The sequence below is a fragment of the Oryctolagus cuniculus genome, chromosome 6, assembly GCF_051225735.1.
Source record: "Oryctolagus cuniculus isolate XC-2025 breed Fujian yellow rabbit chromosome 6, ASM5122573v1, whole genome shotgun sequence".
Classification (NCBI taxonomy): domain Eukaryota; kingdom Metazoa; phylum Chordata; class Mammalia; order Lagomorpha; family Leporidae; genus Oryctolagus; species Oryctolagus cuniculus.
The window spans coordinates 99,166,256-99,184,798 of NC_142872.1; the positions used below are offsets into that span (position 1 = coordinate 99,166,256).

The 18,543-nt window shown below is 40.0% G+C and overlaps 1 protein-coding gene across 6 annotated transcripts in view; it reads left to right on the forward strand.

Moving 5' to 3' along the window:
* The window catches only part of TERF1 (telomeric repeat binding factor 1), a 33,115-nt gene extending 19,576 nt beyond the window's left edge, over positions 1-13,539 (forward strand). For 2 of the 6 annotated variants that reach the window (XR_007918625.3, XR_007918626.3), the window contains 3 exons: positions 454-508; positions 6,446-6,552; positions 13,084-13,539. Coding sequence is in view for 4 of the 6 variants with exons in the window: in XM_002710633.6 (XP_002710679.3) it covers positions 6,446-6,552; positions 13,084-13,260 (284 nt within the window). In the remaining 2 variants the exon portion in view is untranslated. The remainder of the gene's footprint in view (positions 1-453; positions 509-6,445; positions 6,553-13,083) is intronic. The other 4 variants (XM_002710633.6, XM_017341395.4, XM_051843830.3 and 1 more) reach the window with 2 other exon arrangements.
* Positions 13,540-18,543: the final 5,004 nt, after the last annotated feature.

Consider the following 18,543-nt stretch of genomic DNA (forward strand, 5'->3'; position numbering starts at 1 on the left):
TTTTAGCAGATAGATAGATTTGCAAATAAGTGGAATTTATGAATAATGAGAAATGACTATATATGTAATCTGTATACCCTCCTTATTGCATTTATGTTCACTTGTTTTATAAAAGACGTTGCTGGATGGAGCCAGCGCTGTTATATAGCAGGTAAAGCTGCCACTTGCAGTGCCAGCTTCCCTTATGAGTGCCAGTTCAAGTCCCAGCTGCTCCACTTCTGATCCAGTTCTCTGCAATGGCCTGAGAAAGCAGTGGAAGATGGCTGAAGTCTTTGGGCTCCTACACCCACATGGAAGACCTGGAAGAGGCTCCTGGCCCCTGGCTTCAGATCGGCCCAGCTCCAGCCATTTGGCCATTTGGGGAGTGAACCAGCCGATGGAAGATGTCTTTCTGCCTCTCTGTAACTCTGCCTTTCAAATAAATAATTCTTTTTTTTTTTTAAATATTGCTAGGTTTAAAAAGCAATATCCAAAAAAACCATTGCAGGAGCAGGATTTGACATAGCAGGTAAGACACTGCTTGGAATACCTGCATCCCATATTGGACTGCCTATTTTCAAATCCCAGCTCTGCTTCTGATTCCAACATTAGCTGTTGTACACCTTTAGAAGGCATCAGTGATGACTCAATTACTTGGGTCCTTTCTACCCATGTGAAACAAAGACTCAGATGGAGTTCTGGGCTCCTGGCTTTGGCCTGGTCCTGGGTATTAGAGCATTTGGGGAGTGAACTAGCAGATGGATGATCATTCTTGTGTCTGCCTTTTCAAAAAAAAAAAAAAAAAAAAAAACACAGGATCCCACATTGTAGTGCAGCTGTTTAAGCCTCTGCTTGCAGCACTGTCATCCCATATCAGAGTGCTGATTTTACTCTTGGCTGCTCTACTTCCTATCCAGCTTCCTGCACCTAGGAATGCAGCAAAAGAAAGCCCAAGTACTCAGGTCCTACCACTTATGTGTGAGACCAGTATGGAGTTTCTTTTTTTTTTTTTTTATTTATTTATTTATTTTTTTTTTTGACAGGCAGAGTGGACAGTGAGAGAGAGAGACAGAGAGAGTAAGGTCTTCCTTTGCCGTTGGTTCACCCTCCAATGGCCACCGCTGCAGCCGGCGCACCGCGCTGATCCGATGGCAGGAGCCAGGATCCAGGTGCTTTTCCTGGTCTCCCATGGGGTGCAGGGCCCAAGCACTTGGGCCATCCTCCACTGCACTCCCGGGCCACAGCAGAGAGCTGGCCTGGAAGAGGGGCAACCGGGACAGAATCCGGCGCCCCAACTGGGACTAGAACCTGGTGTGCCGGCGCCGCAAGGTGGAGGATTAGCCTATTGAGCCACGGCGCCGGCCCAGTATGGAGTTTCTGACACTAAAGTAACCCAGACCTGACTGTCCAGCCATTTGGGGAAAATCAACAGATGGAAGTGTTCTCCCCCAACCCCATCACTCTGCCTTTCCAATAAATAAATAAATCTTCCAAAAATTAAATTCTTAAAGGCAGTCCCTAGCTATTTTCAATTATAATTTGATTAAAAATGAGTATATATTCATTTAACAAATACTTACTGACCCTACCTTATATTCTTGATGCTGTACTAGTGCAGAGATTTTTAAACCTTATAAATCCAACTCTAAATATTTATCAAACTAAAAATATTTATAGTGAAATTAGCTTTATTTCTCCTTACTTATAAGGTACCAACTTTAATGCCAGATGCCTAGTAAGTTTTTTCATAACTGGCAGTTTGATGATGTCACTGTTAGCTAACATATTTGTAAAAGCATCTCTAAAACATGTACATTCACAAATATTATTGCCATTCCCATTTTAAAAATGAGAAAATTGAGTTTTATCAGTGAAATTATTTGTCCAGCACTGGTAGAGTTCCAGATTGTTTTTTTTTTATCTATAGCTGCAAAATGACTAGGAATTATAATTCTAAGCTAGAATACTGTGAGAATTTTCCTGGAATTTTAATGTCATAGTACAAAATTCAAACAGTACACAGTCTTATATATACTCTATACAGTTCATCAATAATTAAACTGCTGAAGATCATGACATCATTACTGAGTGACTTGATATTGAGTGTGACTGTGGAGACTATAAGGTATTATGACAGACCTGTTTTGACATTTTGTTAGATGCCAGTAATGTATATGTCTAAAAAAAAATCCAATTTTCTTAAGTTCTCTTGGATATCCTCTCATTACAATTAGAAGAGAGCTAATTTTTTGTGTGTAAAATTGGCATGTGTTTAGGAGGAAAAAATTCAGTAATTCAGAAATACTACAAGAATACAAATCATCCTAATTCCTTCTACACAGAAAAACTCACCAACATTCAATAAAATTAATATTTGAGCTAAAAGCTTTTGTATATAAACTTGTTTAATCCTCAAAACAGCTTTCTGAGATCAGTAATTCTTTTTAATCTGTATTTTAGATGGAAAGCAGAGACAAAAAGAAGTTAATAAAGAAAATGCCCTCAGTCATACGGTATATACACAGATCAGAACCAGAATTCAAAATAAGAGCCCATTTCCTTAAATGCTGAGATGGACTGCCTCAATAGGAGAATGGATAGATTGAAAACAAAACAAAAATTTAGAAAAATGTGACCAGGTCACCTATGTTACTTTTAAAAACATTTACATTTAATTTTTTTTTTTTTTTCATTTTATTTGTTTTAAAGAAATAGAGGGAATGAGAGAGAGAGTGCGTGTACTCCTGTCCACCAGTTCACTCCCCAAATGTCCTTAACAACCTCCAGTTGAAGCTGAAGCTAGGAGCCTGGGGGCCAAAGCTGAGAGCCAGGAACTTTATCTGATTTTCCCACATGGGTGGCAGAGACCCAACCACTTCAACCATCACCTGCTATCTGCTAGGGTGCACCTTGGCAAGAAGCTAGAATCCAAAGCAGAGCTGGAACTTTAACCCAGGCTCTCCAATATAAGATTAAGATATCTTAATCTCTAGGCCAGTCACCTTACCCCCTATATTTAATTGTTTTAAAAGCAAAACTGTAGGATTCAATGAATTTTAGAAAAATATTTCACAAGAAATATATCATTAACCGGAATGATTCTTCCAAAATAAAGAATATGAAGTGCTTTGAGAGGTTGTATCAGTAAGTATAAAATTAAACTTTAAACTGTTGATTGATTTTTGGCAATCCTCAACTTTTCTCAGTTATATTTAGTATGTTAAAAGATTAGGAGCATTATTTTCTAGCCATAGGTCCCATACTAGTTTAATCTTTATTTAAATTGATTTAAGCATTTATCTCTAGTCCTCTGGTAGTTCCCTCATTTCTCTCCCTTTTAATTTATTTATTGTTTTGGCTAGATTTTTTTTCCAAGAAAATGTCTTGTAGATACTATGATTTCTAAAATTTTACATGCCCAAGAATATCTATTTCTTTTGGATTAAAAAGAAATTTGACAAATTTAGTACTTTTTAGAATATACATCTTTCTCAGTTTTGCAAGCACTCCTTCATTTTCTGATTTTGACTGTCATTAACTTTTTTTTTTAAGATTGATTTGAAAGAGTTAGAGAAAGACAAGAGAGATTCCATTTTCTACTTTACTCCTCAAATGACTGCATCAGCTAGGGCTGGACCAGGCCAAAGCCAGGATCTAGGTACTCCATCCAGGTCTTCCACACGGGGTACAGGGACTCAGGCACTTGGACCATCTTCCACTGCTTTCCCAGGTGAATTAACATGCAGCTGGGTTGGAAGTGGAGCCGGTGGCCATATGAGATGTTGGCATTGCTACTAGCCACAACAATGGCCCCTTAACTTGACTTTTTTTTTTCCCCTAAGATTTATTTATTTATTTGAAAGGCAGAGTTACAGAGAGGCAGAGGCAGAAAGAGAGAGGTCTTCCATCCACTGGTTCACTCCCCAATTGGCTGCAACAGCCGGAACTGTGCTGATCTGAAGCCAGGAGCCAAGAAATTCTTCCGATCTCCCACATAGGTGCAGGGGCCCAAGGACTTGGTCCACCTTGTGCTGCTTTCCCAGACCGTAGCAGAGAGCTGGATTGGAAGTGGAGCAGCCAGGACCCGAACTGCGCCCATATGAGATGCTGGCACTGCAGGTGGCAGCTTTAACCTGCTGTACCATCTCACTGGCCCCAACTTGACTTTTTGTCTGTATATATGAGTTGCTTTTTCTTCAAAGATGCCTAATATTTCATTTAATATTATAAATTCATTTCTAATCACTATTTTAGTTGTAGTCCATGAATTTTTGCACTTGTTTAAATTCCAAATATTTAAGGATATTCCAGGTATCTAACATAATTTCCAGTTTTGTTCTGTTTCAGTCTTAGAATATGGTTACTAGAATTTTTCTTTCTAACATTTATTTTATGGCTTAGAGTATGATCTGTTTTAGTATCTGTTGATATGCAATTGAGAAGAATGTATTTGTTTATTTTGAGTTTTTTTTTTAAGATGTATTTATTTTTTTGAAAGAGCGACAAAGAGAGAGAGATCTTCCATCTGCTGGTTTTTCTCCCCAAATGGCTACAACAAGCAGAATCTCCATTCTGATCTCCCATTTGGGTGGCGGTGGCCCAAGTGCCTTCCAGGCACATTAGCAGGGAGCTGGATTGGAAACAGCTTCCAGAACATGAAGTGGTACTCCAATATGGGACACTGGCATCACAAGCAACAGTTTAACCCCCATGCCATAGTGCCAGCTGCTCTGCTTTTGTTGAATGGAGTATTTTAAAATTTCAATTTGGTCAGGTTTTTTTAGTGCCATTCAAGTGTTCTGTATCCTTGCTTGTTTCTTGCTGACTTATTAATTATTATGACAATAGTTGAAATCTCCAACTATAATTATGAATTTGCCTATCAGTATGTTAATTTATCATTTCCTTTTTTAGTCCTGCAGCACCCATTTAAGCAATTCTCCCAATGTGTACAGTCTTTCCATTCATAGCTAGTATGGTTTTCTTTTTCCTGACTAGATCACAACAAATATGTAGTGTTTAGGTCTCTCGGTCTCTTCATGCAGTAATACCATATTGTCTCAATTACTGTAGTTTTGTAATAATCCAGTATGTGGTAGGGCAATCACACTGTTTTTCAATGGTACCTTAAATATTCTTGGTGTTTCGGGCTTCCATATTGTCATGAAAAAGACTCAGCCAATAGAGGATTATAAGCAGTAAACCTTCTACCACCCCCTAGGTGCCAAAGGTAGACTTTGTTAGTCCAAGTAAGTAAGACAGTTTATTGCACTATAACAAGGAGCATGGCATCAGCACGGGTGTGGTTGTTTTCCCCTGCCCCAAAGTCCATGAGCAATACAGTGGGTCTAAATAGATGGTATGCAGAAAGTAGGCTGTTTGTATTTCAGCTGAGACACTCAGAAGCAAGGGCCAGCTTTAGCACTTTTTGAGTGAATTATAAAACACTGTAGTAGATGGGAAGACAGTATCCTCCTCCAGTAGAAAGCAGTTGATCATGTTGTGATATCCTTGACCCACTTGGTTGCTTATCAACTCACTAAAAATGTGCAGTATCAAGAGATGATGAATAAGCCTTGATTTTTCAGAAAGAACTTTAAGAGTGCTTAGAGTTCAAGGTGGAGTACCTCTCCTAATGCAGAATTTTAGAATCTTAAATTATACAAATAATTCTGCTGAAATTTTTTTGAAATTGCATTAGGTCATTTCAGAACTGACACAATTATATTAAATCTTCTTATGTATATACAAGATATATTTCTCTCACGTGTTTATACATATACACAAATATATATAGTAAATCTTCCTTAACATTTATTAATGTATTAAAAGTTAACAATTTATTGCATATACATCTTGTACCAGCTGTACTAGGGTTATTCCTAAGATTGTTGTATTTTTGTTGCTATTATATGTAGTATATTTCAGTTTTAATTATTTAATTGCTGCTAATATTTAGAAATCCTGTTGTTTATCACATATTGATCTTATGTCCAACTATCTTGATAAGCTCTTTTATTTGTAGATTCTTTATCGCTTTCTGTCTTTTAACAGCTACATTTCTTATTTCTTTTCAGTTATAGATACTTTTATTTCTTGTCTTACTAAATTTACTATGAAATTTAAAGAAGTGAGAAAAGGGTTATATTTATGTTGTGTTGCGTTCCCATAAATGTTATCATAGGAAATATTTTCCCTTTTTTTATGAAAAGATAGTTTCAGGGAGTTAAGATGACTTTTTAAAAGACACATAAAAGAATCAGACTTAAAATATCCCTCCTCTGGTCTTCAACAGCTGTGATCTTTGTGCCATATTGCTTCCAGATTTGAAAGAAAAAAATTAAAGACTTTTTTTCTTATGATTAGCTAAAAAATAAAAAGGAATTTCATGATGAGCTTTAAAAATATAATTCTTCATTTTTCTTTAATGTGAAGCAATTCCTGATGCCAGTATTTCAACTTTTAGGTGAGAGAGAGAAAACAGAAAGCAGAAGAACCACTGAAACAAACAGAACACGTGTTCCAGAGACTCAACCAGTAACTTACAAAAAACGACGACCTAGGAAAAAACAGGTATTTGTTTTTATTATGTGAATAATGCTCTTGGGCATTAAAGTTATAAAGTTACTTCATCGATATAAAGTGGAACTTAAGTCCACATTACACGCCTTTGGGTTCAAATCTTCCTAAAAGGAATCTAATTTATTATTTTTTTAGTATTTATTTATTTTGATAGGTAGAGTTACAGAGAGAGGGAGAGACAGAGAGTGGTCTTCTATCCGCTGTTTCACTCCCCTAATGGCCACAGCAGCCAGAGCTGGCCCAATCCAAAGCCAGGAGCCAGGAACTTCTTCTGGGTCTCATGTAGGTGCAGAGGCCCAAGCACTTGGGCCATCTTCTACTGCTTTCCCAGGCTATATTAGAGAGCTGGATCAGGAGAGAGCAGCTGGGACTCAAAACCAGTGCCCTTATAGGATGCTGGTGCCACAGGCAGGAGTTTTAGCCCACTACACCACAGCACCAGCCCCAGGAATTTAAATACAATTTAAATACGATTCTTCTATACTTTGATAATAGTATTTGATGAGAAAATTGTAATAAGATGATCATCTGTGAGATTTCACTTTTGGTCCTGTCATCTCTGAAGCCGTAGTAGGTTGAGGGGAGCACCTGCTGTTGGAGACCAGGAGTGTGTTTCATTCTTCGAAACAGGCTGTCTGAGAACTCTAGGCAAGCTGACTGTGCCCTGTTTCTTCACATATTCTTTTTTAATTTGCACTGATTAATACACCCCTTCAATCTCTATTATCGTTCAGATTTTTCCGTGTTTTTCAGGGTTTAGAGATTTTATTTCCCTTCATGTTGTTTGTGGATGAATTCCCAAAGAAGAAAGGGAAAAATACCAACCTTCTACCACTATATGCAGCAAGTCTTGTGTATTTTTTGTGCTTAATTTTTTGCTGCTTGAATATGACATGTGTAGGTGTACATTTTTTGGCATTTATCTTACTTGATATTCTCAGAGCTTCCTAGATTTATGGTTGTCTGTCACTAATTCTGGAAAATTCTCAGCCATTATTAATTCAGATCTTTTGTTTCTTTCTTATGATATTCCCATTACACTCATATGCGATGCCTTTTATAATTGTTCCACAGCTCTTATACCTTCCTTTCTTTTTTTCATCATTTTTTCTCTTTACTTTTTGCTGTGGGGAAGTCTCAACATTTTCAAGCTCATTGATTCTTCCTCAACTGGGTCTAGTCTACTGATGATCCCTCAAAGGCATTGTTCATTTCTTTTAGTGTGTTGGTGATTTACAGCATTTCCTCTGTCTCTCTTTTTTTTTTTTAACCCATGTTTTCTTGCACATTGTCCACTGTTTGCATTAGAGCCCTTAGCATTATAATCATACTCATTTTAAATTCCAAATCTGACAGTTCCAAAATGTCTATCATCTGCTGTGAATGTGGTTCTAATGCTTACTTTGTATCTTTAGACTATTTTTAGCAGCTTAGCATGCTTGTTATTTTTTGTTTATAGCTGAACATGATGAGTGGGGTGAAAGGAACTGAGGTAAAAGGGCCTTTAAAAAGTATAAGATCTTATGTTTATCTTTATGAATTACACTGTGTTTGTCGCAGTTGTAAATATCAGAGGCTATTCTTCTATTGTCCTTGTTTTTGTCTCTTACTGTCTTTGGGTTTCCCTAGGAACTTCTCAGAGTCTGAGGCAGCTCTTTCTGCTGTAATCCCGTGATTGATATGGTTGTCAGGTGGAGGATGGGGAAACATGCTGTGTATAGATCTCATTCTTTTTTGTGAACCTGGGCTGTGACCTGCCTAACTGCCATCATCTACAACCCCACCCCGCTGCCACAACTACCCTGTGGGTGAGACAGGAAGACTAGAATGGGCTTGAGTTGTCTATTTCCATAGGTTGGTTAGGCACTGGCACAAGTCAGTTTTAAGTTTGTTTTATTTTTCTTTGAAAGACATTTGTGGGCCGGCGCTGTGGCGCAGCAGGTTAATGCCCTGGCTTGAAGCACTGGCATCCGATATGGGCGCCAGTGCTGGTCCCAGCTGCTCTTCTTCTGATCCAGCTCTCTGCTATGGCCTGGGAAAGCAGTAGAAGATGGCCCAAGTCCTTGGGCCCCTGCACCCGCGTGGGAGACCCAGAAGAAGCTCCTAGCTCCTGGCTTTGGATTGTCACAGCTCCGGCTGTTGCAGCCATCTAGGGATTGAACCAGAGGATGGAAGACCTCTCTCTGTCTCTACCTTTTTCTGTAACTTTTTCAAATAAATAAAATAAATCTTTAAAAAAAAATTTTGCCATCCACTGGTTCACTGCCCAAATGTCCACCATGTCCAGGGCTGGCCAGGAGCCAGGAGTGCAGCCCAGGTGTCTTCCCAGGTGGGTGGTGGAAACCCAATTAATTTTATTATTTTTGACAGGAAGAGTTAGACAGTGAGAGAGAGAGAGACAGGGAGAAAGGTCTTCCTTTGCCGTTGGTTCACCCCGCAAATGGTGCGCTGTGCCGATCCGAAGCCAGGAGCCAGGTGCTTCCTCCTGGTCTCCCATGCGGGTGCAGGGCCCAAGCACTTGGGCCATCCTCCACTGCACTCCCAGGCCACAGCAGAGAGCTGGCCTGGAAGAGGGCCAACCAGGACAGAATCCGGTGCCCCATCTGGGACTAGAACCCAGGGTGCTGGCGCCACAGGCAGAGGATTAGCCTAGTGAGCTACGGCGCCAGCCGGAAACCCAATTACTTGAGACATCATTGGTGACTCCCAGGATCTGCATTAGCAGAAACCTGTAGTAAGGAGCCAGAATCAAACTCAGGCACTCTGTTGTGAGATGCAGGTGTCTGAAAGGCTAAGCTAAACACCTGCTCCAAATTCAGTTATTTTTGAGGACAGGCATTTGTTAAGGAGAAGAGAATACTCTGAGGGTATTTGAAAATGGAGAGTATTTCAAAATTGCTGCTTTTGTCCTCCCCTAGTTAGAACAGCAGAGGATTTTTGTCTAATTTTCACCCTAAAAATCTAGTGGGGCTCCTGCAGTTAAAACTCAAAATGATGTGTGAGCCCACTAAGACTAGGCCCTGGTGTTTTTAACTCTCAGGCTCATCCACGTTGTGCTTTATCAGTTCATCAGTCACATTAACTGTTCCCACCACTATTGGTACCTGCTGTGAGCTTCTGTTCTGGCCTGTCCCAGTAATTCCTGTGATTCTTATATCCAACTATCTAGTTTTCAGGACAGCAGCTTTCACTGCCATTAATTCTCTTATGAATCTTAGAAGAGCCACTGATTTTCCGTTCAGCTTTTAATTTAAAAAAAATTTTTTTTATTTGAAAGAGAGAAAGACAATGATCTTCCATCTGCTGATTCACTCTCCAAATGCCTGCAACACACAGAGGTGGGCCAAGCTGAAGCCAGGAGCTAGGATCTTAATCCAGGTCTCCCACATAGGTGGCAGGGACATAAGAGTTTGAGCTATGGTCTGTACATTAATAGGAAGCTGGAATCCAGCAGAGCTGGAGCTCAAACCCAGTCACACTGATACAAGATGCAGACATCTCAAGCAGCACCTTAACCATGATGCCAATGCACGCCCCTACTCAACTTTCTTCTTGTGGAAACAGGAGTAATGATTTCCAAGCACTTCACTTGTCAGACTGAAAACCAGGAATCTGCCTCAGACATAATGGATCTTTCCTTGTAATAGTCCAAATGAGACTTCAAGTGTTATTTATAAATACTTATTAAGAAAACAGTTTCTGTCTTTTGTATTCAAAACAAAACATAGGATATCCACCACATAATCTATAGAATATAGGTGATATCTATTACAGTTTTTCTATGCCAGAAAAAATGCTGTGACTGTCATAGGTGTTTAGATTTTTTTGTTGTTGTTGTTTGTTTTCTTTTGGCTTTCTGCTCTTGGCTTTTTGGTGGGACACTTGTTTCAGAAGATAGAAGACGGGCCAGTTCTATGGCATAGTAGGCTAAGCCTCTGCCTGTGGTGCAGGCATCCCATATGGCTGCCCTATTCCAATCCAGCTCACTGCTTATAGCCTGGGAAAGCAGTGGAAGATGGCCTAAGTGCTTGGCCTCCTGCACCCGGGCTCCTGCACCCACATGGGAGACCCGGAAGAAGCTCCTGGCAGCTGGTTTCAGATCGGCCCAGCTCTAGCCATTGAGGCCATTTAGGGAGTGAACCAACAGACAGAAGACCCTCTCTCTGTGTGTAACTCTGCCTTTCAAATAAATCTTAAAAAAAAAAGATAAATGACAGACTTAATTTTATTTTGATTTGAAATTTGTGGTTCTTTAAGTTTTTTAATTATAGAGTTCCATGCCTAATTGGACAGTTTTCTCCTTACTGCATTTGTTAAACAGTCATGTTTCTACCTGTCTCATCACAATTTAAAGATTAGTGTTCCTTTTTCTAAGTTTATTCTCTTAAGGGAGAAAACTGAATGCCTTTCAGCAATGAGAAATTTACTGAATTGTAATGGAAAGTACTGTAACAGTATTTTCTTTTGCTTTAAATGTTATCAATCTTTTTAAAGATTTGTTTATTCATATACTTATTTATTTGAAAGGGAAAGTGACAGATCTTCCATCTACTGATTCACTTCTCAAATGCCTGCAATAGTCAGGGCCAGGAGCCCAGAACTCTATTCAAGTCTCCCACCTGTGTGGCAGGGGTATAAACACTTGAGCCTTCACCTTGCTTCCTTCCCAGACATAAAGTTGGATTGGAAGCAGAGTAGCCAGGACTCAAACCAGACACGCAGAATGAGATGTGGGTATCCCAAGTGGCTGTTTAACGTGATGCAGGACAATGGCTGCCCCTTGATTTTATTTTTCATTTTTCGGGTTAACCAAAAGATAGAATATAATCAAAGGACATGGGTTTTATATATTTTCTTTCCTGAAATATGTCATCTTAAACTCTTTCTTAGCTATGTGTCATAGTTAATGGAATCCAGTTTATCAAAGAAGTGAAAAGTTTTAAGCACAGGAGTAGACAATGGGATTTTGTTGTCTAATGTTTTCTTTTTGATATGCCACTAATAGGCCAATTGTGTCTGTTCACTTAGTTTCATTTATAGAAGTAAAAATTGGACCAGTGACCAATATGCCTCTTTATGCCTCTTTTAAAGATTATGGTTTCTTTGTTATATGATTGCTGGTTCTTTGTCATATGATTCTTTGTCATATGATTTTGTTTTTCAAGCCTGTATGAAATTAAGCAAAGACTAAACATACTTAAATGAAACAAAATAGTCATGGTATAATTAGCCACAAAGTAACAATATATCAAGCTAAAATATTTTTCATTAGAAGATAAAATGAATTATACTACTTTCTTAAAAGAAAGAGGGCACGTACACTTTATCTGTAAAGGGCCAGACTGAATATTTGTGATACATATACAGTTTGACTTTTTTTTTAATTTGACTTGTAAAATTATAACAGTGATTCTTAGCTTCTGGGCTATAGTAAAACAGCCTTGGGCAGTAGATTGCTGACCTCTGTTGGAGGTGATCCTCTAGAAAGTAATGCTAAAACTTAATTGCATCCAGTAACCCACATAGGATTGAGCAATAACGTACTTAGGATCTGAGCAAAGAATTTGTTATTTCTTGAGAGAAGTGATATAGATTATAAGATATCATCTGTTCTCTATTAAAAGTAATTATAGCTGAGCCGGCGCTGTGGCTCACTAGGCTAATCCCCCGCCTTGCGGCACTGGCACACCGGGTTCTAGTCCCAGTCGGGGCACCAGATTCTGTCCCGGTTGCCCCTCTTCCAGGCCAGTTCTCTGCTGTGGCCCGGGAGTACAGTGGAGGATGGCCCAAGTGCTTGGGCCCTGCACCCCATGGGAGACCAGGAGAAGCACCTGGCTCCTGCCTTCGGATCAGCACGGTGCGCTGGCTGCAGCGCGCCGGCCGTGGCGGCCATTGGAGGGTGAACCAACAGCAAAGGAAGACCTTTCTCTTTCTCTCTCTCTCTCACTGTCCACTCTGCCTGTCAAAATAAAAAAAAAAGTAATTATAGCTTAATTAAAAATAAAATATTTCCATATACATGTATGAAATTTATATGAAGACTGCTTTTTAACCTGTAATTTCTAACTTGAAGGCCATGGAATTGATAAGCTTTTTAAGGGGAGTTGAGATGATCCCCAAAATTTTATGGAAAATTTTAGATACAGTTTTCTGTGGGATGGATCCATAGCTTTCATAACATTTTCAAAGATGTATGACCCCAGACATAACCCATTATTGAATACTTTTACTGAATCACCACACATAAGCAAAATTTACATCTCTTGATTTTGTATCAGTTAATGAAAAGTAGCGTGCTAAAGCTTTGTAGCTTATATAAAATGAACAATAATAGTAATGACCCTTAATATTATAAGTAAAATCTTACAAAAATAAGAAATGTATAAATTCTTGCATCATTCTTAAACTGTTTCTTAAATTGTAAGCATTATTTTGATTTAAAAAAATTGTTGCATTTATAGTAGATATGTCTTTTTTTAAGAATTTAAGTCTCTGAGTAACTATTCTACATTTTATCAAAAGGCATGGCTTTGGGAAGAAGACAAGAATTTGAGATCTGGCGTGAGGAAATATGGAGAGGGAAGCTGGTCTAAAATACTGTTGCATTATAAATTCAACAACCGAACAAGTGTCATGCTGAAAGACAGATGGAGAACTATGAAGAAACTAAAAATGATTTGCTCAGACTGCGAAGACTGAATGAGTTTGTGAAAGTTGATAAAAGGACAATTAAGTATTTTGAACGCTACATTTTTTTGAAACTTACTGGTCTTAAAATTTTGGTTTAAAGCATTATTTTTCTGTGAGTCAATTAATAGGAGGTTTTGTGCCATAAGAGTGAAATTATATCCTATCATTGTATTCTTTAAGAATCTTTTTATTTTAATAAGATGTAAATTTGTTGACCCTTGCCACTTTCAATATTCATACCCCTAAATTCTGTTCCAATAAAAAATTAAAGCCTGGTAAGAGAAAAAATATTAAACTATTCTGTGTCTGCCTGATCTCAACCCTGTAAGACACAACATAAAAATAAATTTTCTGGGGTGTCATTTGACACAGCAGTTAAAATGCCACTTATGTCACCCACATCACCTACTAATTGCCTGGGTTCAAGTCCTGCCTCCACTCCCTATTATACCTCCATGTTAATCTGTACCCTGGGAGGCAGGAGGTGATAGCTCAAGTTCTTAGGTCCCTGTCACTCATGATGGAAACCCAGATGGAGTTCCAGGTTCTTGGTCAGTCTGGCTGTTGCAATTATTTGGGGAATGAACCAGCTAATGGAGTTTGTATATGTGTATGTCTTTCTCTCCCTCCCTCCCTCTCTCCCTCTTTGTCTTTCTATCTCACATGCATATGCATGTGCTTTTTCACTCTCTGCCTTTCAAATAGGTGAAATATAAGAAAAAAGACATGTAAAAATAAAAATGAATTTTCTAATTCATTAATAATACTATTTTGACATGAAATAATGACTTGATTTATGGTCTTAATGTATAACTACATAAGACATTTGTTAATGCAGTTATAACATACAGAGTCATCTATAAGCAATAACAAACCGAATTTTCTTTTTAACAGATTGATATAAAGAAAAAAACAAAACTTGGGCCCAGAATTTGGTACAACAGTTAAGATACCACTTGGGATGCCCACATCCCATACTGGAGCCTGGGTTCAAGTCCTGGCTCAACATCTGATCCCAGCCTCCTGCTAATGCACATACTGGAAGGCAGCAAGTGGTGGCTTAAGTACTTGGGTCCCTGCCACACATGTAATAGATCTGTATTGAGTTCTGGGCTGCTGGTTTCAGTTTGGCCCAGCCCTGGATATTAAATGCATTTGGAGAATGTTCCAGCAGATGGGAGCCCTAAGTCTCTCTATGTCTTCCTCTTTCTCTCTGTCTTCTTCTTTCTATCAAATAAGAATAAAAATTAAAAGCTTTTAAAATTTATATTATTAGCTTTGTATCTTATTTAGCAACAAACGTGACTTTTGTGCCAGTATTAAAACTTTGACTAAGGGGGAGCCAGCGCTGTGGCGTAGTAGGCTAAGCCTTTACCTGTGGTGCCAGTATCCTATAGAGTGCCAGTTTGAGTGCTGGCTGCTCCACTTCAGATCCAGCTCCCTGCTGATGCCTTGGAAAACAGTGGAAGATGGCCAAGTGCTTGGGCCCCTGTACCCATGTGGAGGCCCAAAAGAAGCTCCTGGCTTTGGATCGCCTCAGCTCTGACCATTGCGTCCATTTGGGGAGTGAACCAGTGGATAAAAGATCTCTGTCTCCTCTTTATGTGACTCTGCCTCTCCGGTAAATAAATAAATAAATCTTAAAAAAAAAAAAAAAAAAAAGAAAACTTTGACTAAGATGGTTTTAAAATAATGCTTCTTTATAACCTGATGCCATAAATATCAGGTTCTCTGAAACTTTGATTTGATATATCAGTATTGTGCCTAGATAGTATTATGTAAATGCTTAAATTCGTATTAACCATGATCATCTTGGTATCCGTGATAAACATGAGGAATCTTCAGAAAGTTCATGGAAAGTACATATTAGAAAAAAACTATACATTGATTTCAAATTTTATCACTAAAATAACCTTTCAATTATATTTTTAAAAAATTACTTGAAAGGCATAGTGTCAGAAAGAGGGGAGCAGGGGGAGAGAAAAATCTTCCATCTACTCATTCATTTTCTAAATGGCCACAACAGCTAAGGTTGGGCCAGGTTGAAGCCAGGAACCAAGAACTCCATCCTGATCTAATGGGTTACAGGGTCCCAGTCACTTGGGCCATCATCTGCTGCCTTCCCAGGCACATTAGCAGGAAGCTTATCAAAGTAGAGCAGCCATGGGCCGGCGCCGTGGCTCACTAGGCTAATCCTCCGCCTAGCAGCGCCGGCACACCAGGTTCTAGTCCCGGTTGGGGCGCCGGATTCTGTCCCGGTTGCCCCTCTTCCAGGCCAGCTCTCTGCTGTGGCCAGGGAGTGCAGTGGAGGATGGCCCAAGTGCTTGGGCCCTGCACCCCATGGGAGACCAGGAAAAGCACCTGGCTCCTGGCTCCTGCCATCGGATCAGCGCGGTGCGCCGGCCACAGCGCACCGGCCGCGGCGGCCATTGGAGGGTGAACCAATGGCAAAGGAAGACCTTTCTCTCTGTCTCTCTCTCTCACTGTCCACTCTGCCTGTCAAAAAAAAAAAAAAAAAAAAAAAGCAGAGCAGCCAGGAACTGGTGCTCTGTGACTGGATGCATCATGAGCAGCGGCTTAACCCACTACACTACAACACTGGCCCTGAGTCTGTTCTTTCACAAAGTTTTTGAAGTACCTTTGTATTAACAAACAAGGTTATGTGCATCTTACTAATCAATTTTCAGTTTTCACCAATAATTTACTTAGAAGATTTAATAAACAAACATTTAGAATTGTAAGATATATGTGATTTATCAAGAGACTAAAAATATTGAACTATTGAAGCATTTGCATAAAAGTCAAATGTTAGTGTTTTATAATAAAGTTTACATTAAGACTAATTGTTCCTTGAATTTATAAACATGAATAATTGGGAACTGCTTTGTGGTACAGCAGGTTAAGCCACCTTTTGGGATGGTGGCAAACCATATCAGAGTGCTGGTTCAAGTGTTGGCGGCTCTGTCTCTGATCCAGCTCCCTGCTAATACACGTGGGAAGCACCAGATAATAACTCAAATGCTTGAACCCCTGCCACCTACGTGGAAGATCCAGATTGAGTTCTTGGCTCCTTGCTTGCGCCTTGCCCAGCTCTGGCTTTTGGGCATTTGAAGAGTGAACCAGCAAATAGATGATATCTTTCTCTGTCTCTCACTATGTTGCTCTGCCTTCAAATAAATAAAATCTTAAAAAAAAAAAAAAAGCATTGATAATTACCACATGCTTCCAGATTCTGTCCTGTTATACCACAAATTACTGTCCCTATGTTTAGTGTGGACATTTTGATAATTCGTTCCAAAGCTAACTAGCATCGTGAGTCAAAATGGACTTTCTTTTTAAAATTTATTTGAAAGGCAGAATTACAGAGAGAAGGACCGATCTTCAATCTCCTAGTCCACTTCAAATGGCCGCAACAACCAGGGGTGGGCCAGGCCGAAGCCAGGAGTTTCTGGTCTCCCACATGGGTGCAGGGCCCCAAGGACCTGTGCCATCCTCCATGGCTTTCCCAAGCATATTAGCAGGGAGCTGGATATCAAGTGGAGCAGCTGGGACTCGAACCAGCACCCATATGGGATGCCAACACTGCAGGTCGTGACTTAACCCACTGTACCACAGTGCTGGCCCCCAAAACAGACTTTTTTTAAGTCAGCTTCCTCATTCCAAACATAATCCATAAATCATCAAATTAATTTGCCATTAATTATAAGATTGTTATTATTTGAACCACTGAAAGAGAAAAGTCTGTCAATTATATTATTATTATTTTTTTTTTTTGACAGGCAGAGTGGACAGTGAGACAGAGAGAAAGGTCTTCCTTTGCCCTTGGTTCACCCTCCAATGGCCGCTGCAGCCAGTGCACCGCGCTGATCTGAAGCCAGGAGCCAGGTGCTTCTCCTGGTCTCCCATACTGGTGCAGGGCCCAGGCACTTGGGCCATAGCAGAGAGCTAGCCTGGAAGAGGGGCAACCAGGACAGAATCCAGCGCCCCGACCAGGACTAGAACTGGTGTGCCGGCGCTACAGGCGGATGATTAGCCTAGTGAGCTGCAGCGCCAGCCAGTGTCAATTATACTATAGTATTGTGCTTATTTAAAATTTTATTTCACTTGGGACCCATAGTATAGTGGGTTGAGCTGCCACCTGTGATGCCAGCATCCCATTGGGCACTGGTTCAATTCCTGGCTGCTCTACTTCCAGTCCAGCTCTCTACTAATGTTCCTGGGAAAGCAGTCGGAGATGGCCCACATCTTTGGGCTCCTGCACCCATGTGGAAGACCCAGATGAGGCTCCTGGTTTCCATCCAGCCTGGCTCCAGCCATTGTGGCCATGTGGGGAGTGAACCACTGGATGAGACATCTCTCTATCTCTCCCTCTCTTTATGTAACTCTGCCTTTAAAAAAGTGAATAAATTTTTTTAATTTTTAATTTTACTTATTAAAAGAGCTATTTATTTTATTTTAAAGATTTATTTTATTTATTTGAAAGAGTTACAGAGAGAGGTAGAGAGAGAGGACTTAGATCCTCTGGTTCACTCCCTAGATAGCCACAACGGCCGGAGCTGCACCGATCCGAAGCTAGGAGCCAGGAGCTTCTTCCAGGTCTCCCACGTGGGTCAGGGGCCCAAGGACTTGGGCCATCTTCCACTGCTTTCCCAGGCCATAGCAGCGAGCTGAATCGGAAGAGGAGCAGCTGGGACTAGAACTGGCGCCCATATGGGATGCTGGCACTTCAGGCCAGGTCTTTAACCAGGCTGTGCCACAGCGCTGGCCCCTAAAAGAGCTATTTTAGATTAAACAAGATTTTTATATAGCATGTGGATACATTAAAAAGAAATTACAACTAAACATTTTAAATTCCATATTGTGTATGTAATCCTAACACTCCTCTCCAGTCTGAACCCTCTGAATTCCTTATTGTAATTTTTAAAGAGAGTCAAAGGTAGAATGCTTTATGGTGGGGAAAAGTAGGGAAACTTCAGGCATGCTCTGCTGGTTGACATGAGAAAGCTGTAGGTCGACCAATAAGCTACAGACATCTTAAATGGTTGAGGGAGCATTGGGCTTTGATTGGTCCTGAACTGAAAGTAGGAGCAAAACACTGAGAGGCTGGCCTTCACTGACCAAGTCCTGACCATTCTGAGTGGATCACTGCACTGCAGAGGTTGTGGGCTGGACTTCTGCTGCCCTAGCGGTCCTGCCATTGTCTATATATTCAGATTCTCAGAGTTCCTTCTAGTTCCTGGCTGCTAGGCTCTCACAATTTACATGAACTATAACATTGGAATACTGTAAACT